The sequence below is a fragment of the Phaenicophaeus curvirostris genome, chromosome 1, assembly GCF_032191515.1.
Source record: "Phaenicophaeus curvirostris isolate KB17595 chromosome 1, BPBGC_Pcur_1.0, whole genome shotgun sequence".
NCBI classification, from domain to species: Eukaryota; Metazoa; Chordata; class Aves; order Cuculiformes; family Cuculidae; genus Phaenicophaeus; species Phaenicophaeus curvirostris.
Genome location: NC_091392.1, coordinates 69,686,037 through 69,702,411, shown reverse-complemented (window position 1 = coordinate 69,702,411; position 16,375 = coordinate 69,686,037). Strand labels below are relative to the sequence as shown.

Here is a 16,375-nt window from a genome sequence, read left to right as displayed (position 1 = left end):
TTTATTAAAATTGAAGCAACATAATTTAATAAAGACTATTCTTTGCTTGGAATAAGTAAACACCAGGGTAACTAAAAGATCCAAGGCCTTCTTTAACTGACTAAGAAAATCCATGTGATGTTAAAACCATTTTCTGCTGCTGGAATGTTTTGTTTTACAATATCTTGTTCTAGTGATCAAACTGTTTATTTTGCTTTCAGAACCATGTGCACATAGGAGTCAGTCACAGAATGTCTACCTAACAGCTTACAGAAAATTACTGAAAGAAACCATAGATCCAGCTGCTTTTTTGAAAGCCATCTTTACAGATAGATGATTTTTATTTTTGTTGTAAATGTCATACATTAATGTGCAAGAGAAACGCTTATGATACGTTCACATGCAAGTTTAAAATGTCAAGGCAAGAAAGCATTATGTGACGAAATACCATCAATATCAGACTGGAGTATAAAATAGTAATAATGGTTTTCTATGATAATTTACAAGCCACACTGAAAAGCTAGGAAGGAGCATCCAGTTCAACCTCATGCTTAATGCAACACTAACACCACTGAATCTAGACTGAGTTGCTCAGGCCTTTGCCAGGATCTCAAAAATTGTCAAGGACAGATTTCTGGGATCTTTGCAAGTAATCCGTTCCAACAGCTTGACTATTCTCATAGTGAAAAAACCCTCATATTTCAATTTATGACCACTGACACTCATCCTTTCTGCTGTGTGCAGTTTTAAGTGAGCTTGGCTCCACCTTCTTGGTAACCCATTAGATACTGGAAAGATGCTGTTAGGTTCTCCCAAAGCCTTCCCTTTTCCAAGCTGAACCTGTCCAACTCCAGTGTATTTTGCCAAGATTTAACTGCAAAATTAGCAATTTTCTTTTGCTCACCTTCTGTAATATGCTAAAGGTGATAGAAAACCTCTAATCAAAAGAGTACAAATTTAGGATTTTATATAATTATCCATTAGAACAGTCTGGAAACAGGCTGCAGCAAAGGGTAACATAACTAGAGGTTTGTCCTGGTGGCACTTGTCTATAAATAAAATAGGGAGTCAAGCTGGGAGGGAATGCATTCTCTACGTATTTGGAAAAAACTCTATTTAAAAAAAAAAAGAAACGTACTTGAGAAAGACAGTGGGAAATCTGTGTTACATCCTGAAAGAATGCATGTGGAACTACCCAAAAGGGGAAGGGCCAATTGTTTCATAAACTCTTTTTAAGAATGACAATTAGAGCAATAAGATTTTGTTTCAGAACAAAGTGATCAATGCCTCCCAGCACACTGTGTCAGTTCCACACATCTCATACTCTAACAAAACTGAAATTCATCCAAGGACACATGCAAAAACTGAAGCAGACCTTTAGAGAGACACGACTGTCGTATGAAACATAAACCACCACCAAGTAAATAAATAATTTCTAGAATACAAATACCTTTCAAGCATAAACAGTTTTAGCAATTTACTTTGATAACTTCAAATTAAAAACCAGCCAAAAGTCCACTTACCTTTTGACTACTATGGAAAGTTTAATTCCAATCTATCCATTTGTTCAGATTTTTTTCTAACTTAAACCAATTTTTTTCCTTCCAAGGCAGAAACTGTACCACAAGAACATCAGATAATACCTCTGTCAAACCCAAGAAAAGTAACAGACGACATGAACAGTACACAATTGAATACATGAATTCCCCATTTTGTAAGAGTATGTCTTTTACTACTTACAGAGGAAATAAACAGATAGTGACATTTTCATATTTATCTTTGAAAACACCATTGAAATTTTACAATTTTGAAGCTAATTAGGTTTGTTTGCTTTGTTTTATTAGAAAAAATACTCAGGCAAGGTCTACAATCATCTGTCAATTATAAATGACTTACAAGAAACTCATGAAGCAATAAAATTAAAAAAATACAAATACAAACTATATCTGAAACACTTCTATTTGGCAATTTTATAACAAATCCAAAAAAGAAACAAAGATTATGGATTACTTTATAGGTACAGAAAAAGCAGTAGGTGAAGTGCTCAAGCAAAAAAAAAAACCAAAACACTGCATTTTTTAAAAAATAAAGTCACATCACTACAGATTTTATGAATAATACCCTTATTAAACAACCATTCCAGAACATCTTATATTAGCAGTGCTTTTAATCTGCACTTCATTTAGTCTGATAAGATTTTCTTTTCTGTGTATATACGTAACATTTTTAACCCATTGGAGCTAAGCAAGACTCTCGTGTCAGTACCAATGCAGAATGCATTTTTTTAGGATATGCTCACTTCTGCAACCAAAGGGTTACTTTAAGTTTTATTCTATTCAATAAAAATTTAGTGTAAAAACTGCTGGTTATTAGTTTCACTGTAGTAAATTCCTCCCCAATAAGGAGGACTAACTCTGCAGTTTGACTGCATATATCCATACAAATTTTACATATTAGTTCCTTCCACTAGTAAGGAAAAAACTGATTTCATGTTCACTATTAGAAAGGAGCGCCATGAATTAATTATGGGTACTATTCATCCCTCTAAGATTTCTGGGAAGGATGTTCAATGTATTTTTGCTCTTACAACAGATATTAACAGTAGTATATAGTCCCTTAGGTATGCAAAAGAAGATTTATTTTTTTTATTGTTAAGGAAGGTGCTTTTTTAAACAATTCTTCTGGCAGCACTAGTGAATTACAATATCCTTCAATATTATTTCTACCGTAATATATACATTTTAACTTTCATGCCTCTAGAAAAACATCTACAGTACATTTCATAATATAAAAATATATTACAAATCTGCTGAAATATTTACAAGCAATGTCCTATTATCTATATGCATTTTTGTCTCCATACAAAGACTAACAGGTTAGACACATCTCTATTTGTCAGTTACAAAAATCCATGGCTTCTTGCTTATTAAGCAAGAAAATGATTTTACTTTCCTTTTCAAAGCCAACTTTGGTGCATAAAGGATTGAATTTCTAGATTATTTTTTTAAAAAATACCATTTTCTTTACATCTAGAAAACATTAGGCCAAATAAAAAAAGTATACTTTACAAGTAAATGGGGATCCTAAAGGGTCAAAACAGTGAAATAAAACACCAATAACACTAACTGCTTAAGTAGAGGTTTTTCAAAAACCATCCATTGATATGGATCACATAAAAGCAGATCGCATTAACGTACTATACTACTCCTGTAAAGGGGGTTAGACATACTGCAACACTCTTAACATCTTTAAACCGTACTATATGTATTCATAGTTGACTGGAAAAGACAAGCATTCCATCAACATTTGTTTAAACATTATAATCCAACATATTTTAAGGATCTGCAAAAGTACACGAGATTACAAATGACGAATGATTACTATCCACCATACTCAAAGGGCAACAGGATAATCCCTTGGTAGCTGTTTTACTGTCTGGCATGTGTTATATTTAGTTAACATTGACAAGAAGCCTAATAGCTTGTTAGCACTTCTCCTGGGAATTGTGAGTAAATGGTGATGGTTACTTTTTCTTTTCATCAAATATAAACTACTGTATTTACTAAAGAAAAAGCAGCTTAAAGAAGCAAGCATGCAAAGCCTTTTTAGTTGTTCCACTAAGTTGCCAGAAGAGTGTTTGCTCAGTCTCCCACTGTACCATTCCATGAAAATGTGGATATACAGTAATATATTAATATATTCCACAGAAGCATCAACTTCATTCACAGAATGTTTACACTAAGCATAAATATTTATCTAAGAAAAAAAAAAAAGGATGGGATTTGACTAATGTGCAACTTTATTTCTAAATCCATTGTCAGTGACTAAGACTGCAGGTGTCCCCGCTTGCTTGGTTTTTACCTCTTCAACCTCTTCTGGGGCATTGTTCTGTAAAAGAAGACAGTATAGCTTTACATAAAGAAACTGAGACGTAAAATTGAGTTAGCTAGAGCATACTATGAAACCATGACTATATAAAATCTACTTTTATTTAATTTGACTAAAACTGAAGCCATTGTATTAGTGCACATTTCAGAACTTCAGATAATTATTTCAAACCATCTATTGGAGTCATTGTTTTAGCATGACTCTAATAGTTGTCACTGAATTCCCCTAACCTTTTTTTTTTTTCTCTTAAAGTTGAAGGCCCAAACTTTGCATTTCTTTTATTTCCTGCAGGTGGTCCCAAAATTCTTTTTAGTCACAATTCGATCTATACTGCTAAAAATCCAGTTAAGTGAGGGGACCTTCATTTTATTTGGGAGAGGTAGAAAAGGTCGCTCATTTTTCTTTAAGGACTTAATCCCGAAAACCATCGCATTTTTATTTTAAAAGGTTATTTCTTCCTTCCCAAATCAAGGTAATCTATCAAGTTCTGCAAAGGTAATCAATATAAAGTTGATTAACCCCTGAATTAATTATAAAACAGTCATCGTGTTAAGCAATTTTAAAACGCATAATCCAATTTGTCATATTTATAAATTACTGTTAACATCAGTAATTCAATTAAAGTAAGTATTTTAAATACTTACATTTAGGAATACAGCAGATATAGTATGATGATTTATTTTCATATTGTAAACCAAGTTATCATTAATTTGATTAGTGAAGTAGACAGAATATTAAAGGTGAACTGAAAGGCTTATCGCATATCAGGACCTCATATTAGTGTTCCTGCTACGTCACTGGATTTTAAGTAAGGAACATAGGAACACTTATGGCAGAAAAAACTACCCTCCCAATCTTCATGAATTTGTAACATAAGCCCATAAATATGTATCTCTGGATGCTCAAAAACTTAACAGTGAATTAAGCATTTCAGATTACCTTTAAAAACTGTACACACTCAGAACTGTGGGTACTGACAATTATGTGAGCACAATAATAAGGGGGGGGGAATCAGGAAATTATTAGAAACAAAATGGATTAGAAGCCAATCTCGATTCCTAAAACGACAAATGTGAATGCAGCTTGTAGACATGTAACATGTACTGTCCCCTTCTGTCCCCCTCTAAAGAATCTTGTATTGAAAAATAACAGTACTTGTATTCAAGTACAGATTTCAAGGTAATACTGAATGTATTACAGTTGAATATAAAATATGTAAAGATAAATTTGGACTTTAAAAAAATTGGTATACAAACCAGTATGTGATCTTAACAGAAGTGATCTTTCAGGATTCCACTGTATGTACCTCCTTTACTAGAATTTCTGTACACCAAGCACAAAAAAGTAAAATACACTTGGTAAATACACATATTCCCCGTTTCTCAGTAACTAGAGTTCAGTTCAAGAAGTTAAGTAATTCTGAAACAATTTAAGACCTCAGAACTTAACTCCTGGACGCTGAAAGGATCAAGGCTCCCTAGTCTGGTGTATAATGCATTAGTAATGCTGATTTTCAAACGTCAAAAAGTTAAGTGAGGCTTAAGACTATATATAAAATAAAGAAAGTTTCAAAATTAGGAAATTACCTGTATATGTTTGGGTCCAGAAGCAAGGCGGTGTCTTTTGGTAGTTTTGATAAATGAACTACTTTAGTTTTTAACTGATGTCGCTCACTTTCATTTACCCACACATCAGGCAGACTATGAATAAATAAATAAAATAAAAATATTCAAAAAAGATCAACTGTTTTTCTTACATAAAATTATGCGGTAAATTAGTACACATGAAGTTTTTTAAAGAAATCTTCACATTTCACCGTTTAAAAAGTATCTTCACTGAGTGAGGAGAAGACAGTCAACATTTACACATTAAACTTCAAAGCTTTTCAAATTCCCAGCGTGAAAAAGATCCTAAACAGAATTTAGATTATTCCAGAAGAATACTAAACCAAACATAATAATAGCACGACCTTCTCCTTTTCAACAATTTAATGTGAAAATGGGTAGCAAAAGAAAAAATGGGTCTTTTGTAATACTTTATTTTACTGGGCATAGAATTCTTTGATGCTGTCAAAAAACTAAGTAAAGGCCAGAATATACTGCAGGCAATGAGCTTCAAGTTACACTAATTTGCTTGCTCCAAGTTCAAAGCTTTCAATGTCAAAATGTTCAACCTTTGCTGAAGTTAATAGTTTGATTATCTTCTGAGGAAATCCAGGCAATCAGCACTAAGTATTTTGGCTATGCAACAGTTCTCACTGCGAGATGCAGTAAAACTTGGTCTTTATAGGGAATTGTTGCTTCAGTGCCAGTTGCAGTGAAACTTGCAGAAGAGGGCTGGAGATAACATACACAACCAATCTATGTTTTGAACTTGAATTCTTGGAAACTAAACATGCTTACTTCGGGGTTATTGCATTACTACTGCTTATACTGAACGCACACTGGGTTTTTAAGGCCCTGCTGAGGTTATCATAAAACAATGTTTTACTAAAAGCCTGCTTTCCTGCCTCCTTCCAAAAGTTAGAACTGACCAAGGCTTTGCAGAACAAACAAGAGAGATTTGCCTTGCTTCCACTACCAGGGGCGTGGGGAGAGGGGAATAACGTTCCCCAAAAAGGGAAAAAAAAAAAAAAAAACCCACCCAACAACCTCCTGAAATTATTTTCAGCCCACACAGTCAGGTTTTTTTTTAATGTGACCTAGGAGTCAAAAATTAATTTCACACTGTAGAAAAAAGTTTAAGTTTGTAATTAAGAATCTTAACATTTAGAAACAAGTTTCAAATTGGTTGAATTACTTCAAATTGCACCTGACCAAACAAGCATGAAACTGAGCAAAGCAACATTTAAGACTAACTAAATGAAACAGTTTTATAGGACCAAAGCTACATACAACTTGACAGATTTTTGCAATTACTAAACTGAATCTCTATTTTTGAGCAACAAAAGTTAGCTGTAACTCATATTCAATTTTTTGGGTAAGCCATCCAAAAAGTAAAATGAAACACAGAACTTCTAGTAGGAAAAGGAGTATCTCCAGTGATACTTTCCCCTTTTCAGATTAAAGGATGAAGACAGAAGAAAAAAAAAAAAAAAAAGAGAAGAGGAGGTGGGGCAGGGAAGAAGGTACCACATATGGAGAAAATCTCTATATGTACAAAGGTTTAATACGGATCATGAAAGGTGAAAAAAAACATCCTAAGACTTTGTTTTCAGAGAAAGTCAAAATTGGTTTTTTGACAAGTAACATTTGGAAGACATCATAGTCAAGGCTATGTGCTGAAGATGCAAAACAATACAAACAAGTAAGAAATACTTTCACATGCCAAGACTATTTGAAATATACATAGACAACAATTCAGCAAGCTAAGAAGTACTGGCACAAAGAATAAATTCCTCCTCCAAAAACAAATTTTAGAAGTTATTTCCCTCTTGCATAGGAAATGGACTAAAGACTAGTATTTACTTTTCCTGAAAAACTACTTAATGTACAGATAACAAAGAAGAGTTTAACAGTTCCTCAAGACAACTCGGAGTAGAAACAGTAAAATCATTATTACTTAGTCCATCTGAATGCCTAGCACAATGCAAAGTAATCATCATGACCACATTCAACTTTTCTATAAGAATATTCACTGTTTAAAACAGATGGATGACAGACGATGAGCCATGATGTCTTGGATTTGCTATTCTTAACTGTAATAATCAAGATGAATGTGAATCTATGGAATATTCAGTAACTCAAAACTACATCGTTCAGTGTAGTAAGTATACGATCTACCTAAACCAACCAAGATGCAAGAAATATCAATATTAAACATGTTATTCCTTTGAATTGACCAACCAAGTCTACATTCTATCAGGGATGTTTTAGCATTATTGAATGACTTTGCCTTCTCCAATACAGATGTTCTAATATTGTATTCATCTGCACTAGCAAAAAACTCATTTAATTCTATGTTAGACAAAAAGGACTCTGATCTTTATTTACTTTTCATGTTCCCAGTGTTAAATGCTTTTCATCTTAAATGCAATTAACTATCTTTATAAGAAATATTTCAATAAGAATAATTTCTGAATGCTGTTGCATATAATACTACCAGCTGTTCTAAAAGGAAGCGAAGTAGTACACTTTTTACCGAAGTTTTTTATTTATTCTCTCTCAAACTGAATTGAAACTTGCAGGCTAAAAATGCTACAATGAGGAAAAAGCTACAGACATATTACAACCACATCAAAATGCCAAAAATGCTGCAGATAACCTAGCAGCCTTAGTCCTCTGCAGATATAGTCACACTGCCAAGTTCATGCTACTGCACATGACTAACATGGGACAATACAAAACTCAGCAATTTAAATAATTTCACCAAAACCAAGGTAAATTTCTGTTATGCTAAGGCTTTACATTACCATCCCACTCAATCACTTAAAAGCAGCACCGAATCTAAAAGTTCTCCTTGTTTTAAATGTTGATTGCATGGACTATTTCATGTGAAATGTAGATATCTTCACCTAATGAATTCTATCAATTTAGACATATCTCCACGCAAAACCAAGTTCCATTTAAGAAAAGGCCTCTAAACCTGCATGCCCCACCTAATGATGCAACTACTAATCTTCGTGTGAGGTAATTTCTCAGTAAACTCCACCTTAATGTGAACTAAATGACCCAGTAACCTCATCTGCATGCAGGACTATGGATCTAGGAATCAGTATGCAGCATATGGAACCAAGAAATAAATTTTGTTATGATTATTCTTACTCGTTAAGGGAAGAATAGTTCATGACCTTAAAAAATGTGGAAAACATGGTGCATACAGCTACTACTTCTCCTAAAAATACTTTGCCTACTTCTCTCTCTAAAGCGTAGTGGAAACAAAACTTTTATTCTATTAATCCATGTAATTAAGATCAAAATATTTACATATACATTATTTTCTGTATCAGAAGAGAAAGGAGATCTCTGCTATTTCAAAGTAGATAAATTACTTCTAAAGTCTGCTTACTATTTCATATGTCTCAAGCCTACCCAAGGACTGTATCTTAGTCCTGCATTACACAAGGTTACACATTTGGAACGAAGCAGAACTTTGAAAATCTAAGAGGAAAAAAAAACCAGCCAAACATACTGGAAGGGTATTCCAAGTTCCAGTGAGAGAATCCAAAGCAACAGCAATATGACATGGATACCTTAAAGGCCCATCTGTGCTTATGATACTGTTAAATTGTGGCACCTAGGCAAAGATTCTTGTAGTACTACTGTTCCACTGATGATTGGTTTACCCACTGATTCATCATGATCCCAAAATACTTCTAGGTACTGAAAAACATACAAAGTTGTCCCAGCGATAAACCTCCTTATGCATATGGCTAGCAAAACCAAAATGAATCGCCCATTCAATAAATTAAGAGGACCTTGCTATTAATATCCATAGTAACAAAACGCATCAAAAACAAAGCTTCGAATTTACCTGCAATTTAATCGGAGTCTAAAGACTTGAAAGCTAAAGTAAAAATCAATTAAAGCATTGCTTTGATTTTTTTTTAAGTTGCAAATTACTTTTTAAAAAGCACTTTTAAAAAATGAACATAACATAATTTAGTGACAGACAGTTCATACACCCCACTGCAAATCATTCCCCATTTAAATCTTGTATAAAATCACCAGCAAAATACTCACATGTCCTCTGGTGTCCAGTGAAGCAAGAGTTTTATTTTTCCAGAATCTTCTTTTCTTTTAGCTATTACCTGATAATAAGTACATAAATCATAATTAAAATGAAATCTGTAGATTTTCGACCAATAAACACTGTTCTTCATATTCAGCTGGATATTTATAAAAGGCAATCTGTTTTAGTCTTTGAAAGCTAGAACAGTAGAATGCACTTAGCACTACTCAAGCCATTCCTTTCAAGGTTTAATATTTTCCTTTAACATTTGTCTACTAAGTTGTTCCTCAAAAAAAAAAAACAAAAAGCAAACACAATGCTTCCAATATGAAAATATTTCAAATTTTTCACCTACTCCAAAAGCTTTGAAGAACAAACGTAAACAAATAAGCTCTATGAATATGTTCATGTTATTCCACAAGACACCTATATAAGATTAGAAAAACTGATATATCTTACAGTTTAATCATAGCATGGTATAAGAATAAAATCTTCTATGATAAACACTTTGACATCTGTTCACATCATATGTATAACCTCCTAGGTAACCTTCACTTATTCCTTTCCAAGACCTAAACCAAGCTCTGAATGAGGGAATGGCAAAGGCTACTTGAAAGAACTTACAGGTTTACAGAGATTGTTACATGCTCAAGGGGCACCCTTAACATCGTAAAGGGTACACTTGCTGCTACAGTCATACAAACAACAAATCAAATGACACATCAAAGACCTGTCAAGAACTGATAAGGGTTTAAGCAGAACATAGGTACTCCACCCATAAGGTCCCACACAAGAAGTGAGAACTCCTTTCTCACAGTTTCTCATATTAGCTCACAGTAGACTACCTCATAAGACACTCTCACAGAAAATGAAGTTTTTAGGTGTGGGATCCTGAAGCTAGACACCAGCCAAGATAAAGTTACAAACTCACCAAGTATAAGAGAAATCTCTTCAGTCAGGTACAAATATATTCTCTAACACTGGCATTCAAAAGAATCATATAATTATCAGGTTGGAAGAGACCCACCAGATCATCGAGTCCAACCATTCCTATCAAACACTAAACCATGCCCCTCAGCACCTTGTCCACCCGTCCCTTAAACACCTCCAGGGAAGGTGACTCAACCGCCTCCCTGGGCAGCCCGTTCCAGTGCCCAATCACCCTTTCTGTGAAAAACTTTTTCCTAATGTTCAGCCTAAACCTCCCCTGGCACAGCTTGAGGCCATTTCCTCTTGTCCTGTCCCCTGTCATTTGGAAGAAGAGGCCAGCACCCTCCTCAAGGGAGGGTAGACTTAGACTGGATATAGTGAAGAAATTTTTTACAATGAGGATGGCGAAACAGTGGAACAGGTTGCCAAGGGAGGTAGCAGAGGCCCCATCCCTGGAAACATTCAGGGTCAGGTTGGGTGGGGCTCTGAGCAATCTGATCTAGTTTAAGATGTCCCTGCTCCTGCTGGGGGGTTAGGCTAGATGACCTACAAATGTCCCTTCCAAGCCAAAGCATTCTGTTAGTCTGCAATCCTATGATATTTTGAAATATTCAAAACCAAATAAGTTTTTATAAAAGGTGTAATAAAAATTATCCACTTTTATCACAATTAGTGCAATGAAAGTTTCATCATACCTTAAGGAGGCTACAATCAGAAATACAGGTATTATGCAGACAAATAAAAAATTGCAAAAATTTAGCCATAAAACAATTGAAAAAAAATGTGCTACTTTGACATTAGTAATCAAAGCTTTACAGTCAAGCCAACAAAAATTACAACTGAAATGAAAGAAATCTAGCATGTCTGCAATAGCAATGCTCTGAAGACTTAAAGTTGTTCTGTAAAGATCTAAAGTCCATTTAAGTTTTTCATCTTCATATAATTCAGCCTTTTTGCTTTATTTGAAAAAAAAAACATGTTACTTTATTCTATAAATTTCATGCAATATCCCAGAAACAAAAGGTAAGCTTAATTTGAATTTATCTCCCCAAAGGAAAGGTGCATCAAAGCTGGCTCAATTCAGAAATGGAGTTCTGCTGACCTCTTCTGGAAAAAGAGAAAAATTTCACCCTCTAAGTTGGCTTGCACCTTTATTTTATTCACTTATTACATTTCAAACTTGTACGATTTCAAAAGATTTGTAACTGGTATCAATACATGCGATGGCTGAACACCTAAACAAAGCTAAACACCTAAAAAAAAGCTTAAAAAGTTAAAAACAGTTCAGTAATCAATTATTCTAGAGAATTAATTCTAGCCGTTTCAAAAAGCTACGTAGATGAAACGGCAGAGGATAAGGTAACCTATAAGCTGCATTTTTTAATCAGTGTAATATCTGCTTTTTGGGTTAAATAGAAGTGCCTGACTTTTGCCATCTAACAATTCAGAGAACCTAAGTACTAATAATGTCACTGCAATTAAAAAAAATAAGCAGGAAAAGAATTCATAATGAAGTCAAAGGTGAACTCTAGGTGTCAAATACATGTCTTTAACAAGGCTTTATTGGTGATTGCATTCTACAGCTTTCCTATCTAAAAAGAAAAGGATGATTTTTAAAAAAAAATACAAAAATAATAGGAATGCCTTTTCATAGGAGATGAAAGGCACCGCTTCAAAATTCTTGACATTAGTAATTTTTCACTAGGATATCGATCCTGTACAATACTGTGCTGACGGTATTTTTACACTGCATAAATGAGAAATTCCTACACAATTCCTGTCAGTTTTCAGACAGGAAAACTATTTTACCTTCATGTTTTTCATCTTTCTAATTAACGTCCCTGATAATTACACATTTTTTCTTCATCTCAACGTGGACCACACAAAGCATATTACACTATTTAGCCAGCCATTCAAACTCAGGTCCTAAACCTCGTAAGTCACAGCAGCACTGAATGATTTGGGTTGTAAGGGACCTTAAAGATCATCCAGATCCAACACCCCTGCCATGGACACTCCCTCCAGACCAGACTGCTCAAGGGCCCCATCCAACCTGATCTTGAACACTTCCAGGGAGAAGGCATCCACAACTTCCCTGGGCAAACTGTTACAATGCCTCACCACCCTCACCGTGTAGAATTTCTTCCTAATGTCTGATCTAAATTTCCAATTTAAATTTCCCCCTCCAATGTAAAGCCATTCCCCTTCACCCTATCACTACAGACCCTTGTAAGAAGTCCCTCCCCACCTTTCTTCTAGGCCCCCTTCAGGTACTCTAAGGTTGCTATAAGGTCTCCCTGGAGCCTTCTCCAGGCTGAACCACCCCAACTCTCTCAGCCTGTCCTCATAGCAGAGATGCTCCAGCCCTCTGATCATCTTCACAGCCCTTCTCTGGAACTGTTCCAACAGTTCCATATCCTTCTTATGTTGGGGATTCCAGAACTGTGCAAAATACTCCAGATGGGGTCTCAGGAGAATAAAATAGAGGGGGACAACCACCAACCTCAACCTGCTGGCAACATGACCATTAGCTCACTGTAAGTGTACATTCACAGGACTGCTTCTATTCTACCTTCTCTTTTAAAGCAGATTATAGGCCGAGTCTCATCAATATAGCTGATGTCCAGCACAAGCTCACTTAACTGTAGCAGCACAGTTGCTAAAACAGGGCTGCAGTGTGCAGCCCAGGGTTGGAATCTCTCATAAAAGTTCTCCCACAGGTACAACCTCTCCCTCAACTGAGGTCTAAGCAATTTCAGATCTAATCAACCCCCTACCATCTCGAGTGACGCATACACGGATAAGCTAAAAGGATTTTCAACACTTCCTTCAACTTAATATAAAGCAGTTTCAGAGCACATTTCTCTCCCTAATTCCATCTCCATATGAATTATTCCAATAGCCAGAGGTGAGCTTCCACAACCAAATAGTCTGTCTGGATAACCTTTCAGATTAAAGCAAGCTGTGAATTGGAAGAGAATTTGCTTTTCTCACAACCTTGTAAAATCCACATTGGCCAGGAAAACTAGAATGAGGTTTAAGTACAGGAACAGCTAAGCCACTGGCAATTCTCCACTTGCAGCTGGTGCTCAAAGCACAAAGTTCAAGAATAATCATTTGGGAAACATTTCTAATATAGGCCGCACATACTTATAACAATCATCAATCTTGTAGAATAGGCAAAATAAGTTTCATGCATATAAAATCATCTTTTATTTATGGAAAGAAACTGACAGTTCAATAGTTTGAATAATGAGTTAAGTCTCAGCCATAGGTGAAGACACAGCAGTCAGCATTCCTTCCTTGGACCACAGCTCATTTTACATCAGTCCGCCAACTTACAAAGCACCTCCACCTTCATTTTGTCCCATCTCAATTATCTTCTTCAGCTGAGTTTCTACCTTTTATGTGCCTGTATCTCCCTATCTGGTTAAGAAAAAACTGAGATTATATAGCTTTTTGAATTTCTGATCCCTATAGATCAATTCAATTACTTCCTCCCCGCAATTTTGAACTTCCCTAAACTAATAATGGTGGCTATCCTACCCAAACACAAGTGAAATTAACAGAATATGGAACCAGGACTAAAGGCCAGCTCCCTCCTGGTACTTGCCTCCTACCAATTCACTGACATTTTGGTGGTGAGTTTATTAAAAGAAAAATGAAAAAAGGGGGACAACCATGCATTTATTCAGGATTATACCTTTTACAGTAAGAAAATGTAAACACACATTTCAGATCAGTATCTTTAAATATTCAACTATACAGATACCTGCAAGATATTCTTTGCCATAAATTAGCAGTCATTCATTACTATGGAAAAGCCATTTAAACTGCATTCTTATTTAGAAAATATAACCAAATTTTTCTGCAACACATACTTCCCGTTAGATATTTCCCCAAGCATATCAGACAGGAAATGTTGCACGCTATTCAATTTGTGAGCTGGAACAACTACTAATAGTAGTTTAAAAAAGTTACTTTATTAATAGCATTGGACATATTAACAATGTAACATATTAACAATACAAAATATTACTAATGTCTGCCTAAATGCCTGCAAGGAGTAATAGAAAACCAGAAATCTTTCTGAGTATTAGATTTTTCAGACATATAGGTAAACGAACAGAATACATCATATATATACTTACAGTACTATGAAATACAACACTGTGGCCTTTCCCTAAACTTTCTATATGTGCTGAGAGGTTAAAGCAGATGGCTCGATGTCTAATAGCATCCAGTGTTTGTGCATCAAAGAAGTCATGAGGTCTTGCTAGAAAAAAAGAGAGATCCTTAGCATTCAACACAATGAAAGCATTCAAACATATTCAAGCATGTAAACAAGTCTGAAGTGTCATTAGTATATCATTTATCATTATGGCATCAGCACTACCTTGTCAAAGAGCTGTAAATGTTAATTTAAGTGAGATGAAGAAATGACTCCAAAAAGGACAGGATTCATCTAAGTTTGTTCAAAACATACTCCTAGCCAAAACAGCTATTTTGACTAACTAAATTACACTTGCTCATTCTTCTGAAGTTTCAAGTGAATTCATTCATCCTTGATCTTCAAAATTAAAAATTCATTAATTTTGCTGAGCACCTCTGGGAACATACATTGTGATCACCCTTTTTTTTAAAAAAAAAAACAATTCCCAGCACAAAGAAACAAAACCCAGAACTCATTAATAAATGTGAGTTCTAATTTAATGCAAAACCAGCCCAATTAGGTTGCGATGTTTATGGGAACCTAACTGGCTAAGTCACCCTGAAAGCCCAATCACTAGCTCCTATATTTACTGCTGTGGCTTTTTAAAAAACAGTAGTAAAGTATTTCAGAACACAGTAGTGCATACAAATATCTTAAAAACAGATTTGTACTTATACCTTATTTTTTAACTTTATTAAAAACAATCTACTCTGCTGTGATTTATAATCACTAGAAACACCAGCTATTTCCAGTGAACGCTGGGATACTGCAAATAGATCAACAATGGCATTGAAAACAAAAGTACTTGGTACTGCAGTGGAACACAAAGCAAAGCACTAAGTAAAAATTATTACAAACGCAAAGAAAACACTAACTCATTAAGAAATTTGATTGCCAATAGGTAATAATGTTGAATAGTCAATGTGAAAAACTTCATACTGCTACAGGTTTTTAATTACAAATTGTCATTCCATGTTCTATGATTATTAGTAAACAGGTTATTTTCTAGCCAAGAAGCACCAACTGCATCATGCACTACACATCAACTTATCATTACTGAAGTGCAATTAACATCCATCTGATATGGCTGGACTCAATGATTCCAGAGGTCTTTTCCAACCTGGTGATTCTACGATATTTTACAAGCAGTCTAAAAGCAGCAGGCAATAAAGCTGTCTTCCTTTTAGAGAAAAACTTTTATAGTTAAGTGTTCCCCAAATTGTAAAAAATTACTGAATTCTGATTTGGAGTGTAAAGAAAGTCTATTAATTCTACACTAAAAATACTTTAAGTAAAAACCAACTGCTACCGGGCACGTATTTGCATGCTGCAAGAAATACTTCACACAAGTTTTAAAAAACATACTATATAGAAGAATAGTAAAATTACATGAGCAAATAAAGTACGAAAGCATACAAATTTTAAGCTTTATCTGAGAGAATTAATTCTCTGTACAACACACTTAAATTAAAAATAACAATGGGAGTTAATATTACATTACTGATTATGTATTATCCTGTAATCTGCAGAAACAATTAGTCTAATTTCTGTTGTCTTCCTTTAGAAGAACTTAAATGTTCATTTTCACCAAGATTATCTACCCATTATTTCAAAACAAGCTACAAATTCCACTTGAAGCTAGTATTTGCTACACTGTTGGGACTAAGTCTTGTTAAGCATTCATCTGTACATTAT

At 34.7% G+C, this 16,375-nt stretch overlaps 1 protein-coding gene across 2 annotated transcripts in view; it reads right to left on the bottom strand.

Moving 5' to 3' along the window:
• Positions 1-372: 372 nt before the first annotated feature.
• AEBP2 (AE binding protein 2) overlaps positions 373-16,375 on the bottom strand; it is a 51,232-nt gene continuing 35,229 nt past the window's right edge. The window contains exons 5-8 of one of the 2 annotated variants that reach the window (XM_069862129.1): positions 14,619-14,743; positions 9,549-9,616; positions 5,454-5,567; positions 373-3,867 (exon numbers count right to left, since the gene is read on the bottom strand). In XM_069862129.1, the coding sequence (XP_069718230.1) occupies positions 3,837-3,867; positions 5,454-5,567; positions 9,549-9,616; positions 14,619-14,743 (338 nt within the window). In that variant the 3' untranslated portion in view covers positions 373-3,836. Of the gene's footprint in view, positions 3,868-5,123; positions 5,191-5,453; positions 5,568-9,548; positions 9,617-14,618; positions 14,744-16,375 lie in introns of those variants that run through there. The other variant, XM_069862120.1, reaches the window with a different exon arrangement.